The sequence below is a fragment of the Alexandromys fortis genome, unplaced genomic scaffold (assembly GCF_014885135.2).
Source record: "Alexandromys fortis isolate MF-2015 unplaced genomic scaffold, M_Fortis_MF-2015_v1.1 scaffold_82, whole genome shotgun sequence".
NCBI lineage: Eukaryota > Metazoa > Chordata > Mammalia > Rodentia > Cricetidae > Alexandromys > Alexandromys fortis.
Genome location: NW_026067963.1, coordinates 6,782,388 through 6,802,293, shown reverse-complemented (window position 1 = coordinate 6,802,293; position 19,906 = coordinate 6,782,388). Strand labels below are relative to the sequence as shown.

At 45.6% G+C, this 19,906-nt stretch overlaps 2 protein-coding genes across 2 annotated transcripts in view; one reads left to right on the top strand and one right to left on the bottom strand.

Moving 5' to 3' along the window:
* The first annotated feature begins 210 nt into the window (after positions 1-210).
* Positions 211-3,201, top strand: Gphb5 (glycoprotein hormone subunit beta 5). Its single transcript, XM_050153727.1, has 2 exons — positions 211-414; positions 2,866-3,201. The coding sequence occupies exons 1-2, from the start codon at positions 211-213 to the stop codon at positions 3,052-3,054; spliced, it is 393 nt and encodes a 130-aa protein (XP_050009684.1). The 3' UTR covers positions 3,055-3,201.
* A 9,354-nt stretch (positions 3,202-12,555) lies between these two features.
* The window catches only part of Rhoj (ras homolog family member J), a 95,701-nt gene continuing 88,350 nt past the window's right edge, over positions 12,556-19,906 (bottom strand). Inside the window, exon 5 of the mRNA XM_050153645.1 lies at positions 12,556-18,024. Within this exon, the coding sequence (XP_050009602.1) occupies positions 17,878-18,024 (147 nt within the window). The 3' untranslated portion in view covers positions 12,556-17,877. The remainder of the gene's footprint in view (positions 18,025-19,906) is intronic.

Below are 19,906 nucleotides of genomic sequence, written 5' to 3'. Positions count from 1 at the left end.
TGAGGGTAGGGTGTCTAGAGAGAGGTACTACGTATCTACTGGTACTAGTTAGGAAGATGCAGTTGGAGCTGGACAATTGCTTGGCTCATTTGTTTTTTCCTGTAATGCTTAGAGCAGGGTCTCTCTTAGAGTGACCAACACACTGTGGGCTGCCTCACTGTGAGCAGTTGGGTATGTTCATCTTGTTTCCTTTCCCTCCTTGGGACTAGCATGAAGCTGGCATACCTTGTCCTTGGTGCCACGACTCTCCTCCTTCTGGGTGGCTGTGACTCTGTCCTCAGCACCTCCAATGGGAACCTGCATACCTTTGTGGGCTGTGCTGTGAGGGAGTTCACATTCCTAGCCAAGAAGCCGGGCTGCAGAGGGCTTCGGATCACCACTGATGCCTGCTGGGGCCGCTGTGAGACCTGGGAGGTAAGTAGTCCAAAGGGCTTGGATGGCAGTGTCCTTGAGATCAAGGGTTCACTGTTTCATGACTGAGGAGATGCTGGGACATCTGCCCTGTCCTCTGTTCTTTAAAAACCCGATTGCACTATTATTTGGTTCATCCAAGATCTGAAAACCATGATGGGGCTCCTCTCCATAGAGCTGGTGAGATTGGGGATGAAATTTCCATGCTTCTGCATGTTTGGGAGCCGTCTCTAGGAGGTCAGGTGCTACTGTAGAGGTCACAAGGAAGGATTCGGGGGGGGGGGCACTGCAAAATCAGAGACAATCAATGCAAAGTTGAAAATAAATCACTGGCCCAATCTGTGCCCACAACTCCTTCCTGTATTTCCTCAGCTGTGAGGAAGTCAGGCAGGTACCCAAGAGAACCTGGAAGTTTAGGCCTAGTCCTAGGCTCTGCCGCAGCTCTTTTCTCTTAGCTCAGTGACAGGTCCATCCACTCCATTTGCACTCAGTATGTCTAGCCTTTCACTTAGAGTGGGTATACAAATCTCAGAGCTGGCTGAACTGGGGAATGTGTTCCGGATGCCTGGCTGCACTCACCTCTTGCTAAAATAGTGACTCCTCATAACCTGGGCTTCAAGATGCCAGATTTAGTAAAATTGAAGCCAAACCAACTGCTCCTCTGGCAAACTAAACAAACAAACAAAAACACCACCAACCTCCTTTCCCCTCAAACTCCACAATCTGAAGAGAAGTCAAATTTAAAAAATAATTCAGGAACTTGGATAACTTGAATTTCAGATCAATAACACTTTATTCATTTGGTGCACGTCTGCCCCAAATACTGCATGGGACAGATTTACAAAATTAAAAAAAAATGAAATGCAAAGTTAACTGAGTACCTGATTTTCCTAGAATCCGGAATACTTTGAGTTAAAGGACACAGCATAGAGAGAGGAATTGGGATCCTCTACCTGGTTCTTGGAGAAGGCAAAGTTACTATTTTTGTAACATTGAGGCAAGAACTTCATCTTGAGCTGGCCTGCTTGTCATCTGTAGGCGTATGTGTGTATACATACCTATGCATGTATGTACTTATACTCTAGATATGTGTGCATCGTCACCTATTTATCCTATGTTTCTATGTACCTGTATGTGCATGTACCTGCGTATGCATGTATCTGTATATGTATGTGCCTGTGTATGGATGCATGCATTATCTATCTAATCTCCCTTCCTACTCTGTCCTTTGTAAGACTGTCGTTATTGCATTCATTATTACATCCTTATAAATGGTAATTGCACTCGTAAGAGCCATGATTACATGTACATTACACACATCACCTCATCTAGCTCCATGACAATGCTCTCAGGTTGGTGTTTTGCTTTATAGGAAAGAAACCGGGGCTTGGAAGCAATAAGGGCGTCCCTTAGGTCTCCAGTCGTGGTAAAGCAGGCATGCACAGCAGAGCTGACTGTAGGCTTCAGGTTTCTCACTCTTGATCTTTGTACTTCCTCTAACAAAATTATCCATGAATTCAAGGTTTATAAGAGGTGAAGGAGGATGTGCACAAACCCTCCAGTCATCAGAACAGAGTACCAGGAAGCCACCTGGCTCCGCTCTCTTTTGTTGGTTTAGTAACAAGTAGTTATTGTGAATCTCCTGGGTGCCAGGCTGCCTGGGTACCAGAGCCTGGTGGCTGACCTAATGGAGCTTGCTGTCTGGATTAGGAGCACTGTCACACAAAAGTGAGATGTGGAAGATGGCATCTGGAGTGAACAAACACAACAAGCCTGAAACCAAAACCAAGCAGGAAGGGGGAAGGAGTTCCAGGCCATGGGGGTGGGTTGAAGGAATTGAAATAGGATCAGGAAATGCTTCTCCCGATGGGTTGACATTTGAACAAAATCCGAAGTTGGTGAAGGAGGTGTGTGTGTGTGCGTGTGCATGTGTGTGTTCAGGGCAGAAGGACCCTCAGTTCCTGGTTGATTTGAAGGAGGATAGAGAATGCTGTGCCTGGAGACTGGAGAGGGATGGCCAAGGTCGGGACTACAGCTCACATCAACAGGAAAATACAGATACAATGGACAAGGACTTGAGAAGAATCCAGATGTCTTTGCCATTTTAACTCGGAGCGCGGGACGGGAGATGACTGGGGCTTTGAGAAGAGGTGTGCCATGACTGACTTGTATTTTACAAGGCTCACTTGTGTTGTAAACAGATTGTAGAGGAAAACGGTGGGAGAGGGGAGACCGGTTATTTGCTGGCTAAATATTTACCAAGTGCTTCCTGTGTTTCCTGGACTTCCGTGGAAACTCAGGCTATGGTAGTGAGCAAAGAGGCTTCCAGCTTGCAGGGGTTTATTCGTGGTGGGAGAAGTCAGAGAAGTAAACAATCAGTAGTGGATGGCTCCAAGAACAGGAAGCAGGATGCAGCATTCTAACGGGTTTCCTGTGTTCTACCTGCGGGGACAGAAACCCATCCTGGAACCGCCCTACATTGAAGCCCATCACCGAGTCTGTACCTACAACGAGACGAAGCTGATGATTGTCAAGCTGCCTAACTGTGCTCCTGGTGTCAACCCCTTCTACACCTACCCGATGGCTGTCCGCTGTGACTGTGGGGCGTGTTCGACGGCCACCACTGAGTGTGAGACCATCTGAGGCCAGTATTGTCTTCAGAACACACGGGTGGCTCGAGTGAGCCTCACAGATGCCCTTGCCCAGGAATGTATCTGCTCTAGCTCCTGCCTTCAAGTACGGTTCAGTATGGGCCAGCCTGTCTCCTGCCTGGCGCAGGTCTTCCTCTTCCCAGTTTCAGTGGTGTGTGTCCAGGTGCAGCACACTCAGGCTAAAAATGTCAAGCAATATTGACCCTTCCCCAGGATGGTGTCTTTGGTTCATGTGTCTGTAACTTAGGGTTTCTTTGCCTGACTTTTGGAGCGGGATTTGTATATTACAACCCTCCCTCGGTTTTGATTGACACCATGGTGTTTATTTAAAGGAACTGGGTATCATTAAGAGACAGGAAGCCTCTAAGTTTCCACATTCTGCCATTGAACTCCAACTGGATTTATGATTAAAGGGCAAAGTATAATCAAAACCAATGCACTTTCTTCCTTGCTCAAAAGAAAACCCAACCATGAGTGTTCTTAGAGAGACGGCTCTGCTTCCCTTCCGACTGAGCAATTACCTAGATAAGAGGTAAAGACAGTACTGCCTGCTACAAAAAAGGTGTTTGGAAGTGGGTATTCCTCTCCTAAGGAAAATTCCCTCCATTTCTTTAAGATCCTTATTGAAGTGTGCACTAGCCAGTTAAAACAAAACAAAACAAAAACAAAACAAAACAAAACTAAACTCACAAAATGCATTTAGAAACTATCAGTTAGGTTTAAAAATACTAGAGACTAAATTCATGGCTCGAGTGTTTTCCCGCACCCACAGGGGAGTGACCAGTTACAATGACCCTGCCTGTTTAGTGTATCTTAAACGTAGATGGCAATTTATTAGACTTGGAATCCGGAATGTTTGTGAGGTGAGACTGCCCTGCCAGCTCCCAGGAGAGAGGCTGTGCTTGTCTGGCTTTCGCTTTTGCTAAAATCGAACAGCAGCTGATTCTGGGACCTTCTTTTTCAACTCAAATTCTATGCACACGATTTTAGTTTTGACATTTTGGGGCTTGAGTTTAACTGTTCTTTTTTAGACTATGCCAGGAGCATCTATACTGGTGTCAATAACGTGTCCTCCTGTCGTCTGAATTCACGCAAACTTTTAGAAAAGTCTTTCTAGTTTTTATTTTGCTTGGTATAACAATAAAGGCACTTGGAACTTTGAAGTTCTTTGATTGACATTCATTTGGAATTTCATGTTTAGTAAGGGACACAGAAGACTTGTGGTAGCATGAGTCCCAGGGTCCTGTCATCTGCAGCCCCTGTCGGGCACAGCTGTGAGCCCTGAGTGTTCCGTTGATGGAGGAATCACTGAGTCCGTGAAAATCTACAGAGCAAAGGTCGAGACTGGTGATCAAGCCCTGGGATGCTGGGGGTGAAGGTCTGGGACAAAGGACTGGAGCAAAAACCACTGCAAACTGTAGCAGCAGATGTGTTGGTAGAAGAGAAAGTCCTTGCACAGAAAGCCATTGGTTGGTTGTTGTCTCTCCTAGGAAGGGGTGCTGCTTACGGTTGGCTTAGGGGTTTCCTTACATTTCAAGGAGCCCTCCTCTTTTTTTTTTTTCTGGGGCAAAGCTCTTGCCAGAGTTTTGGGAAAGATGGGCACAGCCTTAGTAACAACTCTGACAGGAAATAAATAACACATTTGACCAGAGGAGAAAGAGTGACACACTTCACCTGTGCTTTGGAAGTAGTGGGCACCCTTAGGGTGCTGTGATGGGAAAGGCTGCGACTGTTAAACACCAAGGCAAACACAGGAGAAGAGCCAGTTGCCCAATGGGAGCTGTGTTCATTGGTAGGAGGCACAGCTGTTGGCCAAAGTGAGGCATGGGGGAGGGGGATATCCCAGCCTACACCAAATGGGAATATTAATTGGTAGAGACTGAGAGTACCATTGATTTGGTCCTCTATAAACTCTGGTCTTCTAGGAAGCAAGTTGAAGGAGGGTAAGAAATGGATCTAAGGATAATGGCCATATGGCTTCTTAGGTAGGGTTTTTATTGCGGTGAAGAGACCCCACGACCACGACAACTCCTATAAAGGAAACATTTAATTGTGGTGGCTTGCTTATAGTTTCAGAGGTTCAGTCTATTATCACCATGACGAAGAGCCTGGTGGTGTGCAGGCAGAGGTGCCGCCTACATCTTGACTTGCAGGCAGCAGGAAGTCAACTGAGACACTTGGTGGTATCCTCAGGACACTTCAAAGTCTGCCCCCATGGTGACATACTTCCTTCAACAAGACCATACTCACTCCCACAAAGCCATACATTCTCATTAGTGCCACTCCTTATGAGATTATGGGGACCAATTACATTCAAACTTATCACTTGATAGTTTGTGTTTGGGGAGTTTCAGCTACAATGTGCAGCAGGCACTAATGGTGGCTGTCAGGACGATACGTAGGCTGTAGTGTCGTGATGGCTCATATTTCCCTGATGGGAACTGCTGTGGGACACACGGAAAGGTCTGTGCCCACTAATGTCGGAGAGATATGAAGGCGGGATGATGGTAGTTACAAGGACTCTGACATTGGTTGATTATTAAGTATAACCAAAGGCCTTTGGGCGCGGTGTAGAAGCTGCATTAGAAGAGGCAGAGGGGAAAACCAGATCCATGATCTAACTGGGAGAACAGTCCAGTCGTTTAAAAGACTGACTCTCCCAGCACGGTTCTTCTGTTCTCACTCATGGTCCTAATAGGAAGGAGAGAGACAGACACAGAGGCAGCCTAGAATGGCAACGAGTAGGGGGATGCGCTTGATGACCTCCTGTAGAGGGGCCCACTGGCTCCTCCTTGCCAGAGGACAGCGGATTCTACTAGCTGGAAGGTCACTTGGAGGACTTAAGGTGGGCAGACATTGTTTTATTATAACTGTCTTCTCAACTAGTGTCCATGATTCCTATAGTTTGGTACTCCTGCCTGGGCCTCCTAAACGCTGGGTTTTTAGGCATGTGCCATCACACCCATATTTTGTGGTGCTGGGATATTGAACCCGGGGCCTTGTGCCCACTAGAAAAGTACTTCGTCAAATGAGCTGTAGCCCCAGTCCCTACAAATCCATATATTCCTGATGATAATTAGAGACAAGACTTGCTTTCTGGCGGCGAGGAATGGAGGTCTTTACTGAAGGAGCTACGGGATAATGCAAACCGGAGGGAGGGGGAGAAGGTACTGGGCACTGGGTGTGGAGCTGGCTGATGAGAATACAGACAAATGGGGGGGGGGTATTTAGGATGTGTAAGTGTAAGAACAGTCAGAATTTGTCCTGGTGTGCTCTTGGGATGGCCCCTGCAAGCTTAAGGCAAATTGTGGCTTCTATCAATGAAGAGGAGAGGATTTAACTCTGCTGACGGAGTACCGAGGAGCCAAAGATAAGCATAAGATGGGGTGTTATCCTATAAAACCGGAGGGCTCTCCAGATGTCTCTGTTCACCTGAGTGGTTCAGAAGACACTCTCTTTATCCAAGAACCAAGGGCTGCTTCAGCCAAGGGCACACCTACCACAGAAACGTTCCATCCTGCCTGTCCTCTGTAGGCCAGGGGAAGCTGCCTGGGAACTCTGGGCTTCTAGGTGTCAGCAGAGGAGACAGGTCTTTGCAGAGCAAGAACGATCTTGCTGCCATTGCAGACAACAGAGCTACAGTGGTGACTAGAGGCCTGTGACCTGTAGGGTTTTGTGGTCCTGCCCAATAGGCAGTGGAGTTGCTAGTCCATGGTATTTAAAAAAATTGCAGTAGATATGTAGTATGATGAGGAAATTTACTAATGAAAAAGAGGAAAACATCGGCCAGGATCTATAATAGTGAGAAACCCAAATCTTTTTTTTTTTTTTTTAACTTTTCATTTCTTCTCTCTCTGTTGCACAGCCTTCTTTTTCATAAATATTTATTAACTCTAATTTTGTAGGAAGCGCTGTTTTGGAAATAAAGATACAAATATTGTTGCCATTTATAGAACTCCCACGTTTATGAGTTCTCAGGCGTGTATGCACGTGCTTGCGCACGAGTGCGTGCACGCACACACACCCCCCTACCCATATGCACGTGGAGGCCAGAGGTCAGCCTCTGGCATCATTTCTCAGGAGCTCTCTATCTTGCTTTGTGAGAGGGCTCTCTCCCATCCTGCAGCTCACCTGTTTATGCTAGGCTGGCCGGCTGGTGACGTCTGGGATTCTCTTCTTGTCTCTTGCCTCTCCAGAGCTGGGATCCCAAACATATGCTAGCAAGCCCAGTTTGTTTGCTGGTGTGGGTTCTGGGTCTTGAACTCGGGTCTTCATGCTGGCAAAGCCCTTACTGGTTGAACCATCTCCCTAGGCTGCCTTCTTTAGTCTGTGTCAACCACACTACTAAATATTGTTAGTATCATATCATCATTGCTGTTTTATGGATGATGAAGCCAGAAAGGCAACATATCAGTCACTTGCCCATGCTAGCACAGCTAATAAGCCACATGTACCTGGGGTAGTGCTTTGAATAGTTATGGTCCCCATAGGTTCATGTGTTTGGATGCTTGACCATAGGGAGTGGCACTATCAGGAGGTGTGGCCTTGCTGGAGGAAGTGAATCACTGTGGGAGTGGCCTTTGAAGTCTCCTAAGCTGAAGCTATGCTCAGTGTGATACACAGTCTCCATGTGCTGCCTGTGGATCAAAATATAGAACTCTCAGCTCCTTCTCCAGCACCACGTCTGCCTGCATACTGCCATACCACTTGCCATGATGATAATGGACTAAAGCTCTGAAACTGTAAGCCAGCCCCAATGAAATGCTTTCCTTTCTAAAGAGTTGCCATGGTCATGGTGTCTTACAGCAATAGAAACCCTAACCAAGGCACTATCTTCTCTGACTCAGCTCAACCATGTTCTACTGAGGCATGAGGCCTTTTGGGAATGTTTCTTCTGAGTCATTTCTGCTTGGGTACAGTCTGAGTTGATGGCTGTCAGACTGCTCATTAGTATTTTCTGTCTTTTCTGGAGGCTGGGTCACTCTGTGGAGATTGGTGTGTTCACCTGGTTTCCTGTGTCACCTCAGGAAATGCCTGATTCCTGTAGCACAGATTATATCTTACAGGAGAAGTGTCTGAGGGAGAAAAGAGACCATGCCACAGCAAAAGATGAAAGAAACAAGAGGTGAGAGTTATGGCTTTGCCTTGGTTTCTTAGGTGGTGTAGAAATGGATGCTGGGGATTGTGGTCCAGGGCCTCCCAGACCAGCTCTCAACAAATGGTTTCTGAGCAATTCCTTATTAAAAAATATATAGATTTTGTAGTTAACGAAAGGTAAGGAGTAGGGGGAGCTCTTTTCTACAGAGCAGTTTGATTGGGGAACGTAAATCCTCCCCCTTCCCTTCCCTGATCCCTGTCTGAGACAGACTCTTGAGTAGCCCAGGATGTCCTCCCTATGTGGCGAATGATGGTCTTGAACTCCTGATCCTCCTCTTTCTACTTTCTGAGTACTTGGATTCCAGGCACGTGCCTTGTGCTGGGTTCGTATGAAATGGAACCCTTCACGGCCCGTTTCACTCCTGGCTTCTTGATGCTTCCTGGCTGAAGTGGTAATTCATGTTTCCCCTCTTCCATATGAGCAAGACATTAGCAAAGTACTAAATCCTTCTATGATGGCCCAGTTAGCTCAACAGATCGATTATGTTTTAAACCAATAAAATCATCCCATAGACAATGAGTTATGTACCCAATTAAAAAATAATGAACATGGATAATTTGCATTTTATAAAGTTTTTTTAATGAGGCCTACTTCTCTTTGTCATCCAAGATATATTTATTCCAAAAATTATGTGCCCCTTATCCCAGGATGGTGGCATTGCATATGCCTGTCATCTCAGCACTCAACAGACTGAGGCAGGAGGATTAAGAGTTTGAAGCCTATGTGACGAAACTGTATTTTTGTTTAAAAAAACAAACAAACAAACCGAGAAACAAAATATTATGCTCCAATATTTCTTGGTTTTCTATTTTATAATTTTAAACAAACTACTAAAAGTAACTTTTAAATCTATTTTTAAATAAATTTTTAACTTTTATTTTCTAAAAAAACCATATTACATTTATTTTTTACACTTGTGTGTACAGGTGTGCATGTGTGTGTGTGTGTGTGTGTGTGTGTGTGTGTGTGTGTGTGCCATTGAGTATGTATGGTCAGAGGACAACCCAAGGATGTTAGTCCTCTCCTTCTATCTTGTAGGTTGTCTAGGGACTGAACTCAGGCCAGCAGGCTTTGTGGCAAGCATCCCTACCTGCTGAGCTACCTCCTGACCCTGCTGAGACTTTCTCCTAACGGAACATGTACTGGAGCCCAAGTCTGCTCCTAATGGAACATGCACTGAAGTCCACTCTGCTCCTAATGGAACATGCACTGGAGCCCAGTCTGCTCCTAATGGAGCATGCACTGGAGCACAGTCTGCTCCTAATGGAGCATGCACTGGAGCCCAGTCTGCTCCTAATGGAGCATGCACTGGAGCCCAGTCTGCTCCTTATTTCCACGATGGATCTTCAGGCGTTTCTGTCACAATCATCACCCTTTGGTTCTACAGGTGGAATAAACTGGAATGGTATGTTGGCCAGTCAGTCAGGAGGGCCTCGTGTCTGGGTGCTGTGATCCTGAAGTGTCTGCAGGGTGTGCGAAAGTTCTCCAGGTGGGTGACATCTAACAGAGCTAGGGAAGGAACGAAAGGATGAGGGAGCAGGGTCAGAGCTCCGTAATTGGCAATGGAAGGCAGTACTTCTGCAGCGGGAAGGGCTCAGAGGGCTTAGTCTAGCCGTCTTTCCAAGTCTTTACCACGAGCAGTAAAGCAAACAACCCCTGAACTTGCTGACTTTGTACTTGACTCTGAGTTCCTTCAGCATGGAGGAGAAGTGGGCATGAAGTCCCACCCCAAGCCAAGAAGCCATTTGCAATTGATGGGTGCTGGGAGAGGGAGAATCAGTTCTCGTCAAAAAAGTTGCGCTGGGTCTGTCAATCACACTCCAGAGCGGGCCTCATGCTCAGGGCAATACACATCAGTATATTTTTTTAGAAAGAGAAAGGACATGGAGTCGAATGGGGAGAGAGGAGGGATTAAATATATTGCATGGAGTTATCAAAGAAAAGCAAGACCTTCCCCAGCAATCCCTGAACCACTCAGATAAATGACAGACAGCCCTCGGAAGACAGCAAAAGCTGTCTGGCTTTAACAGGAATATTGGCATTGTGGAGCGGATTCTGAACACTGGCTCTTAGTGATGTTGACGATAGGGTTACAATCAAGGAAAACAGGTAAAGTCACAGATGCAAAGGGTTACCATTTGAAAGAATGTGTAGTCTCTGGATGCAAACTCTGTGCATAAAGGATATTGGCATGCTCCAAAGTAATTGTCTTCAGGAAATCCACTTTATTTTTTAAATTTACAATGGATTTTTATCATTGCTTCATTTGTGGTAAGATCTAGGAAAGGGATTTATATAAACACTACAGTAGAACTGCCGAGTGTCTTCTAAACGAAGATGTTACACTTTCTCCAGTATCTGTACATGTCTTCTATGAATCTGCATACATTCAATACGATGATACACCAATAGGATTCACTATAGATGGCAGCTGATCCAAAATAAAAGTCAATAAACAAATTACACAGATAAGGTAATTTAGTTATTAAATTTAGCTGTTTTTCCTAAAGGTATCATCTTTTTCCACTTAAAAAATACATGCCACAGTGCCTCTTAGAATCATCAGCTTTCTACTGTGTTGGCCAAGAGACACAAGTCTCTATGTCTACTCTCACTGGGATAACATAAGGGTAGCAGGAGAAAACTCTATGAGTGATCCAGACAAGATGTTGTCTTACCTGGAAAAATATATGTTTTTTAATTGATGCCTTTATAGTCTAGGAAATCCACTTTTCGAAGCAAGTACTTAAGGTTTAGCCCTGTTCGTAGACATGTTCTTTCTACCTTAAGTGTGTGTTCTTTGTCTTTGCTGTCTACTGTGTGGAGAGGTGAGCCATCAAGTTAGGTGACCCAAGCTTACAGGCAGTTCCATTTCCTTTTGGAATATGCTTATCACTATTAAAATACATGGTGGTGGTTTGGGAGCCTTAAAACATCTGGCATTTAAAAACACTTTAGAAATGTTTCAGGAAGATTTTTGCTCAGCTTTTGGGGCCTGCTTGAGTAAGCTCAAGAAAACTATCATGAAATGTCTCCCCATGGACCCATTAACTACCCTAGATGAGAAACCAAGTCCAAGAGAAGCAGCCTGCAAACTTCCGCATTACAAAACCAGAGCCAATTTCAGAGAAGAGCCAAAAGGACCAATGTTCCGTTCCGTGAATGTGCTCAGTTGGTTTTGAGGGTGTAAGCTTGGAACATGGGGAGGAGAGTTAAGTAGGCTTAGACGGGGGGGGGGGGGGGGTTTCTTCTTCAGCGTTTGATTATTTCTGCGAACCATTTCTATTGAAATGAAAACAGGATTGCAGAAAGCCTGGCCTGGGATTTGATTTTTACTGTCCCAGACAAGAGATGAACACCCACTGTGCAGGCATAAGGCATAAGTTCGGATCTCTAGCACCCATGGAAAGAGCCAGGTACACTGTGCACCTGTAATCCTGGCGCTGGGAAGCACACCCAGTCCATTAGATGGGCCTCCAAGCATCTACGTGGGGCATTTTCTCCATCAATGATTGATGTGGGAGGGCCTAGCTCACCATGGGTGGTGCCACTCCTGGGTAGGGGATTCTAAGCAAGCCACGGAGAGCCAGCCAGTGTGCAGCACCCCCGCACAGCCCCTGCTTCGGTTCACGCCTCCAGATTTCTGCTTGAGCTCCTGCCCTGGCTTTCCTTGTTGACTGGCAGGAACCTACAAGCCACATAAGTCCTCCCCTCCCCCCAACTGCTTTTGGTCAGCGTTTTATCAAAGCAACAGAGAAGCGAAGTAGGACACTTATAAATACCAGGATGGCTGTCAGAAGGGAATGATTTAGATTTAGCAGGTCTTTCAAGCCAGATGCTGCTTTTCTGTTTGCTTGCAAATAGGCTGTTCTTTCCCTGCAGCTGGGTGGCCTGTGACGAAATGAAAAGATGTTGACAGCCCTTTACTCAGCCGGTAAGTGAAGGATTTAAATATTGACCTAAGGAGTACCTACATGGCAGCATCTGAGAGACCGTCTGCACCGACGGCTTCTTCATCATCCGCCTCTACGCTTGGCTATAAAGACTGATAATGAACCTGGATGTCTCACAGACTGGGTGTCCTCACTTTTAATGTATGTCTGAATCACTCGGGGTCTTGTTAAAATGCAAGTTCTGGTTCAGTTGGTCTCAACTGGGCCCCAAGATGCTACAGTCCTGACTAGCTACCAAGTGGTGCTGAGGCTGCCAATCCTTGGATTGCATTCTGGGTAGTAAGGAGCTGGACAGTTTCCCATTGTAGAAAGATACCTTCAGAAGGCAGTTGTCATGAGTGGCTGATGGAAGTCCCTAACGACCCCACAAATGAGAGCAGGAGAGAAAAAAAAAGATCATTTAATGACACGTCAAAAATGTGATACAGATAAACAGTGAGGCTAGAGTACATGAAATAATATTCCATTAATTATGAAACAAGTAGAGAGAATAGTCAGTTACAGAGGAGACTATAGGAGCAGCAGCCTATGAATAAGTTGGCGGGAAGCAAGCTGGCTTGACTCTGTGCACCTTGTATGGGAGAAGCAGCTGTTGCAGTTGGCTGATGTCCCTCTGTGCATCATCGGTGCTTGCTGCTTACTCAGAGCACAGGCCACTCTCCCGAGCGATGAGAGTACAGAATTCATTAACTTTCTTGCCTGAGGCTCCTTGAGGAGAAAATAATCTGATGCTGAACAAATGGATCGAAGATGGCAGGGAAAGGTGATTTTAGATGCACATCAATTACCTGCCCAAGACGTATTTTCTACTTAGAAAGTGTTTCTGTTTTCCCTCCAGAGGTCTAAGGAACTCCCAATGCTGCCTTGTGGAGGCCCCTGAGAAGCCAGATCTGCTGGTTCCGGTTCCCTTTCTTCACAATGCTGTAGATATCACATCGGCTGTGACACTGATTGGGTTTAGTTCAGCAAAGATATTTTGCATGTTGAACCCTCGGGGTTCATTGCTGAAGACCACACTCTGCTCTGGCTTTGGTGTTATGAAGGTTCTGGGCCACGCTTCTAACACACTTGCACCAAAGCCACCCTTGTCTCTGGCATCATAGCCCCTCCGTAGTAAAGCGCAGGCGGCAACCAAGAGTCATTGCGCAGCGTTTATTCTAATTTCTTGGCATGGGGCCTCGAGGCCAAGGGTGAACTTACACCCCACCCTTTCACACATGAGCCAGACCCCGGTTCACTCCTCCCTGGTCCCCTGAGAGACAGGCTAAGACCCTGGTGGCTGAGCAGAGAGCTTGGTGTTCTGGCTACTGTTCTGTTCATCACTGACCACGGAAGCACCATGAATTCTATTGTTTTATCTTACAATTTTGTACTTATAGCATCTGTCCAAATTAATATAATCTTGGAACTGAGGGATAGCTTCGTGAACGTGAACCAATATCATCTGTATACCCAAGCCCAAGTATTCCGGAGTGAGCCTCAAGGGGCTTAGCTCGTGAGACTTTCGAGGTTATTTATTTATTCATTCCCATTTCTTGGTAAAATTTCCTTGACTTCTCCGCTACGCAGAGGCAGAGGAGGTGAAAGGTCTCTACAGTAGCGTGCTGTTAAAGCTCCAAAGAGTACCCGCGGGCCTTCATTCAGAGCAGAATTCCTAGCATAGCCACAGGGTTTGTCATGGCTGCCCATGACGTGTTCTTGACATTCTCTGATCTCTGTCTTCCCTTGGCCTCTGGACGCTGGGCAGGAGTGAACTCTCCCGAGAGTGAGCAAGCTTGTGGTTTGCCCTGTCTTTAGTTGTAACTTCCTCTCTGTTCTCTAAAAGTTTCATTTCTCAAGGTGCTTACCTTCCTTTGTGTGCCACCCAGTTTTCCTGACCTCTTTTCCTTTCTGTCTTTATTACTTCAGAGAAGATATTGTTTCTGGGAATACAAGTACGTGGGAAGCCTTCCCAATGAAGTTAGAGACTACCAAGAGAATAAGTCGGGCATTTGAACTCTTTTGAGAGCAAACACACTTCATATCCAGGCATCTGAACAAGAAAATGGTTTTCAAAACAACATAGACCTTGTTAGATAACAATTCCTAGCATGACATCAAATACGTCTTTAAAACAAAAACACAACTCGAAGTTTCCATCACGCTGGTCTCAGGAATGTTGGCTCAGAGAATGCCAGGTGGCTTCTGTGAATTCTTTTTGAAGCCGAGTGTCACTGAATAGCTGAGGGTGAACTTAAATTCACAACCCTCCTGCCTCAGCCTTTTGAGTGCTGGGAGTATATGTGTGCGCCAGCATTCCTAGCTCTCTTCTATGGTATTTTGAGAGGTTCGCCTCAATTCGGAGATTTCTTCTTGAAGACACTGAATTAATTCCCCAAGGCTTTTGCTCCTAGGAACGTGCACCTCAAATAAGGACATTTTTGTTGGATTCACATTCTGGATTTAGTATTTATTTTTTTTTTGTTTATTTGTTTGTTTATTTTGAGACAGGGTCTCCCTATGTAGCTTGGCTGGATGGGAACCTGCCCTGTAGACCAGGATGGCCTCAAACTGAGCGAAATCCTTGTGCCTCTGCCTCCTAAGAAGAGGGGTCACAGACATGCACTACCACGCTTGGCTTAGTTTCCCTCCCCCTAAGTTTTAGGTTTAGTTGTGATTGTTTTCCTTTATCTCCTTGTTGGTGGTGCACTGGGAACTGTGATGACTATATTCACTTCAATTTGATGGTGCTTCTACAGACCAGAAACCCCCCAAATAAATGTCTTTATATATTGTAACCATACCTGTTATCCTCCAAGTCACTGGGCCAAAACCCACTTCCCATTGGAAGTGCAGAGCTTAGGTTTTGACTTTGCACCTTCGTAAGTCCTGGTTTAGGTTGTGGTAGTTAATGACTTCTATAACTGTTCTTAGAACAAAGCTTTTCTTGGAAGGAATCATCCCAAGAGAAAAAAAATCATCTTTCTATGGACATGGCTTTGATTTGTGTTTTAGCTTAAGCTGTCCATCAACTCTACTGAGCGACAGTGAAAACAAAATCTGTCAAACTGGCGACTTAATTACATGGCGGTTTCTTCTGGATTGCAGGCATAGTGGTGGGAAGATCAAGTTCTCGTTACTTTACCAGACCTTACCAGTGTGGTGGATTACTATTTGTTTATAGGAACTTATCTACACGAAATTAAGCATTTAAAATATGGCTGAAAGCCGTAGGAGAAACAAACGCAGCTCTACTGATCTGCTTGAAGAACTCCATCTCCATGTGGGTGATGCTGGGGTTTGCCTGAGCTCTGCACAGCCCACCGCTCTCAGTTGGTCCCAGCCACGTGTCTCATGTGCACACCGAGGGACTGTACTGTACTGCAGGTTCTGAGGCCTTTCCTGTCCTCACATGGATGCCAGCTGCCATGTGTTGACTTGGAAAGATGGCAAATCTTTCTTTCGATGTCTGTGCGTTCTTTTGTTTTTAATCCTCAGAACACTTGTTATTCAGTCTTGGGGCAGCAGACACTTTTGCGAAACAAACCAGGTCCTGCTAGAGAACTCTCATTGGTCTATTGGAGGTGATGGCAGGTGAGCCATTTGCCTGCTAGCTGCACATATTTGGGAACTTCTCCCTGGCGGAGCCAATACATTGCTTTCAGTTTTTCCTCCACAACGGTAAGAAGTGAGGAGCAACCCCCTAGCAAAGTGTAACTATGCCATAGTGGAGCAAAAGTGGCTCACAGCAATAATGTCATTACAAGGCATATACTCATCACTGAGCTGAAGGTGAATGGTGGCTTCCACAGCATTAAGGCTCACGCATATTTGATTTCCATGTAGAAAGGCAGACAGTCCTTGCTACTCTAGGTGGCAAGCTTTGGATTACAGAACTCTTGTTTCCTTTTAGGTGGCTTATGTGTGTACGTGCATGTGTGCATGTTATGCATGTATATGTGTGCACGCATGTATGTGTGTATTTCAGAAAATTCTTTGCCATTATATGGGAGAGACGTGAAACAGTACTGACATGTAGAGGAAGCAAAAATACATTTCAGAAATTCTAAACAGCAAACCATTAAAACCTTCAAAGACTGAAGGAGTGTCATGAAAGGTCTTAAGAAGACCTATATCATACAATTATCTTCTGTGATTTCTCCATGAGCAGAAAAGGCTAGAAAGATTGGGATGCTTTTCCCAACAGATGGAGTTTTAGTCTACAAAAAGTGAAATAATTTCATACTCTTAAGCTATGATTTGCTGGTGTAATAAAGAAAATAAAGAAATAAAGGGATAAATCAGCTTCCTTGGGTAATTCCAGGGCATCTGCAAGCAAATAAGACTAAGTGGGGCCAATCGCGGCCTCTAAGTAAAATGCGGAGTGTCCCTGGCTGTTTGGAATTGTCACATTGAAAGGTGCAGGATTTCTCACTAGGAGCTCTTTCTGCTTGGGGCCAAACTCCCCATCAGGTGCCGTGCCTCAGCCTAGAATGGGAGCCACGTAAGCCCACCCTCCATGGACATTTGGGAGAGGAGTTAAGGAAAGAGGGAGAGAGACAGTGATTTCCATACTGGCTGCAACTGGAAACTGTCCTGAACGGAAGCTTCACAGGGGGCAAGCTGAGCAGCGCTTTCAGATGAAGCAAGCAGAAAAGTTAAGGCACTTTGACCCTGCAGGATTCTGGAACACTCATTTTTCATGTCTGGTATCCACAGCTCCTCCTCCTCCTCCTCCTCTTCTTCTTTTCCCTTTAAGGTCAGGCTGTGACTGGGGAACACAGGGATCTGGACCCAGGAGGAAGAGTGACTGGTGAATGGAGGGAAAGCTCAGACCTTCTGTGAGGGGTGGGGCAGGCCCACTCTGCTGGGTCAGGAAGACGGCTTTCGCCATAGTCTTGTCCTGACCAATTTAGATGAAAAGCCGAAGTCTATTTCTTTCTTCAAAGACAGTCTGTCTTCAGTTTGAACGACAGTAGAAGTTTGCAAGAGCAGGCCCCCATCACCTGAAGCATTTGTAGGATGAATCTTTGGCAAAACTGGGGAAACTGTGATAATTCATAGAATGTTTTCTTTTAAAAAGGCTAAAAAAATTATAGGTCTGTTAAGTTTATGAAAGTTGTAAAGTGAGTTTTTTTTTTTTTAGGCATTCCGAGGTACATGTTGGCTCTAAGAACATTGGCAGAGACCCACCGTCAATAAGAGTGCGTATAATCCAGATTGTCTTTTAACTATTTTGAGTTGGATTTGCGAGGCTCAAGGGATTGACCATCAGGAAACTGCCACAGAGAGGAGCATTAGGACCCTTGGCTCAAACAACGGTCTCAGGAAAAATGTTGGTGTTGTGTTTCTAAGTTTGGCAACGGCATGAAGTAAGGCCACCGGTGCAGGACAGAATGCTTGGCTTTCCCGCCATGCTTTCTTGTCGGTTCACATCTGTGGAAGGGAGATGTGAAATACAGGACGATGGTGACTTGCTTCCAACACCTCCCTGGCACTGTCTGAATGTGGCTCGGCATCCTCCGTGCGCAGTGTGGATGCTCTGGCCTGGGGATGTGGCAGTGGCTGACAGGATGCTGAGCTGGGGAACTGGCAGGGCACAGGACAGGCCTCGGGACACAGGAATTCCTTTCCGGTCTTGCCCTCCATTTTTGGTTGGAGCTGGGTCACAGAGGCTGCTGCTCTGCGTACCCTTGGATGGCGGGGAGACGGGCCTTGGGCAACTTCAGATAACTGTACAGCAGCGGTGGCACTCGGAACAGCCTTTCTTTTTTTTCTTGGGGTGGAAAATAGTGAGGATGGCTTCGTCGAAGACGGCCTTGAGGCCCTTCTGCGTCAGGGCAGAACATTCCAGGTAACACTGTGCTCCGATCTTAAACACAAAGAAAGAGTCATGAGTGTCAACCCTCTGCCTTGCCAGGTCCCCCGTTTCTAGTGTGCTTTCATTTGTGTATGGAGCAGAGCAGGGAACAGTGCCATGAAGAGGCCCTTCTGTGTGGAATAAAGCAGGGCCCCTGGGCCAAGGACGCACATCAGAAATGTGGGCGGCAGCCATCTTAGATTATTCTTGATTGCTATGTATCTCTTGGCAACATCATACCTGTTTTCTATTATTTATCAATATCAATATACTTTGAAAAACAAATTTTAAGTTAAAACACTAAAACATGAAGACAGAAAAATCATAGGAGATATTCATTGATAGAGATGTTTTTCTTTGCTATAGAGCCTTTATGTTAAGCGATATGCATTTTATGCTGGGTTAATGTTTTATTTTTAATTATTATAAAAATTACTCATTAATTAATTAAAAACAAATAAAATAATAAGAAGTGTATGGGTATTTTGCCTGCATGGTATGCCTGCACACATGCAGTGCCAATAGAGGCCAGAAGAGGGCATCTGATTCCCCTGGTACTAGAGTTACAGACAGTCGTGGGTTCTGAGAATCGAACCCAGGTCCTCTGGAAAAGTAGCCAGTGCTGAGCCAACCCTCTGGCCTCTTAAAACTTAAAAAAAGTTATTTCATACTATGGGGTATTTGAGAATCATAAACTCCTTATGAGAAACACAGACATTCAGGCCAGAAACCGTTGATTCCCATTAAAGAAATCACTGGCCAGGAAGGGTGTGCTTGGCTGTTTCTTGGCTTCAGTAAAGGAGGAGGCCTGGGTATTCACATTTTATAAGCTCATATGAGCCAACAATGCGCCGAGGGGCCTCTGAATATTAAAAACATCCAGAGAAACACCTTTTATTTTTTTGTGGTTTTCCACTATGAGACCAAGTAAATGCAGAAGAGGTCTGCTGGATATTGGACCTGGCAACTATAGCAGTGAACGGGGGGGGGGGGGGGGGGGGGGGGTGGGGGGGGGGGGGGGGGGGGGGGGGGGGGGGGGGGGAGGAGAGAAGAAAAGGCAGCAAAAGCATCATTGTGTTATAGCTGGGTGCTTGTAGAGATGTTAAACAGGGCTTCTGGGGGACCAGGAGAAAGGGACTGTGACTCGTGTCCCCATTGTCATGAGATGGGTGACTTCCCCAGCTCCTACAAGGTCACTCTGGATCATGGTTGTTCATTTTTCTATTTTTCTAGAGAGCTGGAGATTTAGAGTTTCAGTTAAGGTACACAACTGAGAGATACATTCTGTGAGTCAGCCGGGATACAGATGTTGGATGCAGGAAGGTCATATAATGTGGAGAAGAGAAACTTGGGGTTTATCTTAGACAAGAGTGGGTGCAGCCCAAGCAAAGCAAAGTGAACATTTAAACAGAAAGAGAATTATGTTTAAAATGTCTGTCTCTTGAGGTGTGTGTGTGTGTGTGTGTATCTGTGTGTATCTGTGTGTGTATGTATCTGTAGTGACATTTCATTTGTGTTTTAATAAATACAGCTGTCTGAAGATCAGAGAATAAAACAGCCCCCCCCCACTGGTCAACTTTACAGATCAGGTAGTGTTGACACACACTTTAATCCCAGTAGCCACACTAGTTGCCATAGAAACTGGGCAGTTCATGCCTTTAATCTCGGCCCTAGAGAGGATTATTAAGACGGGAGGAGACAGCTCAGTCACAGTCTCATTCTGAGATTCCTGGAGGCAGGATCGCCATTTTGGACTGAAGTAGAGGTAAGAGTCAGTGACTGGTTATTTTATTTTTCTGACTTTCAGGTTGAACCCCAATTTCTCTCTCTGAGCTTTTATTAATCATGCTTCATGTATCTGTGTATGTGTCTCTGTGTGTCTTTGTGTCTGTGT

Bases quoted from the DNA above. Each gene is read 5' to 3' on its own strand.
- Gphb5 (XM_050153727.1), top strand. From the start codon at position 211: ATGAAGCTGGCATACCTTGTCCTTGGTGCCACGACTCTCCTCCTTCTG. The intron at 415-2,865 runs GTAAGTAGTCCA...CTGCGGGGACAG, and splicing joins GCCGCTGTGAGACCTGGGAG to AAACCCATCCTGGAACCGCC.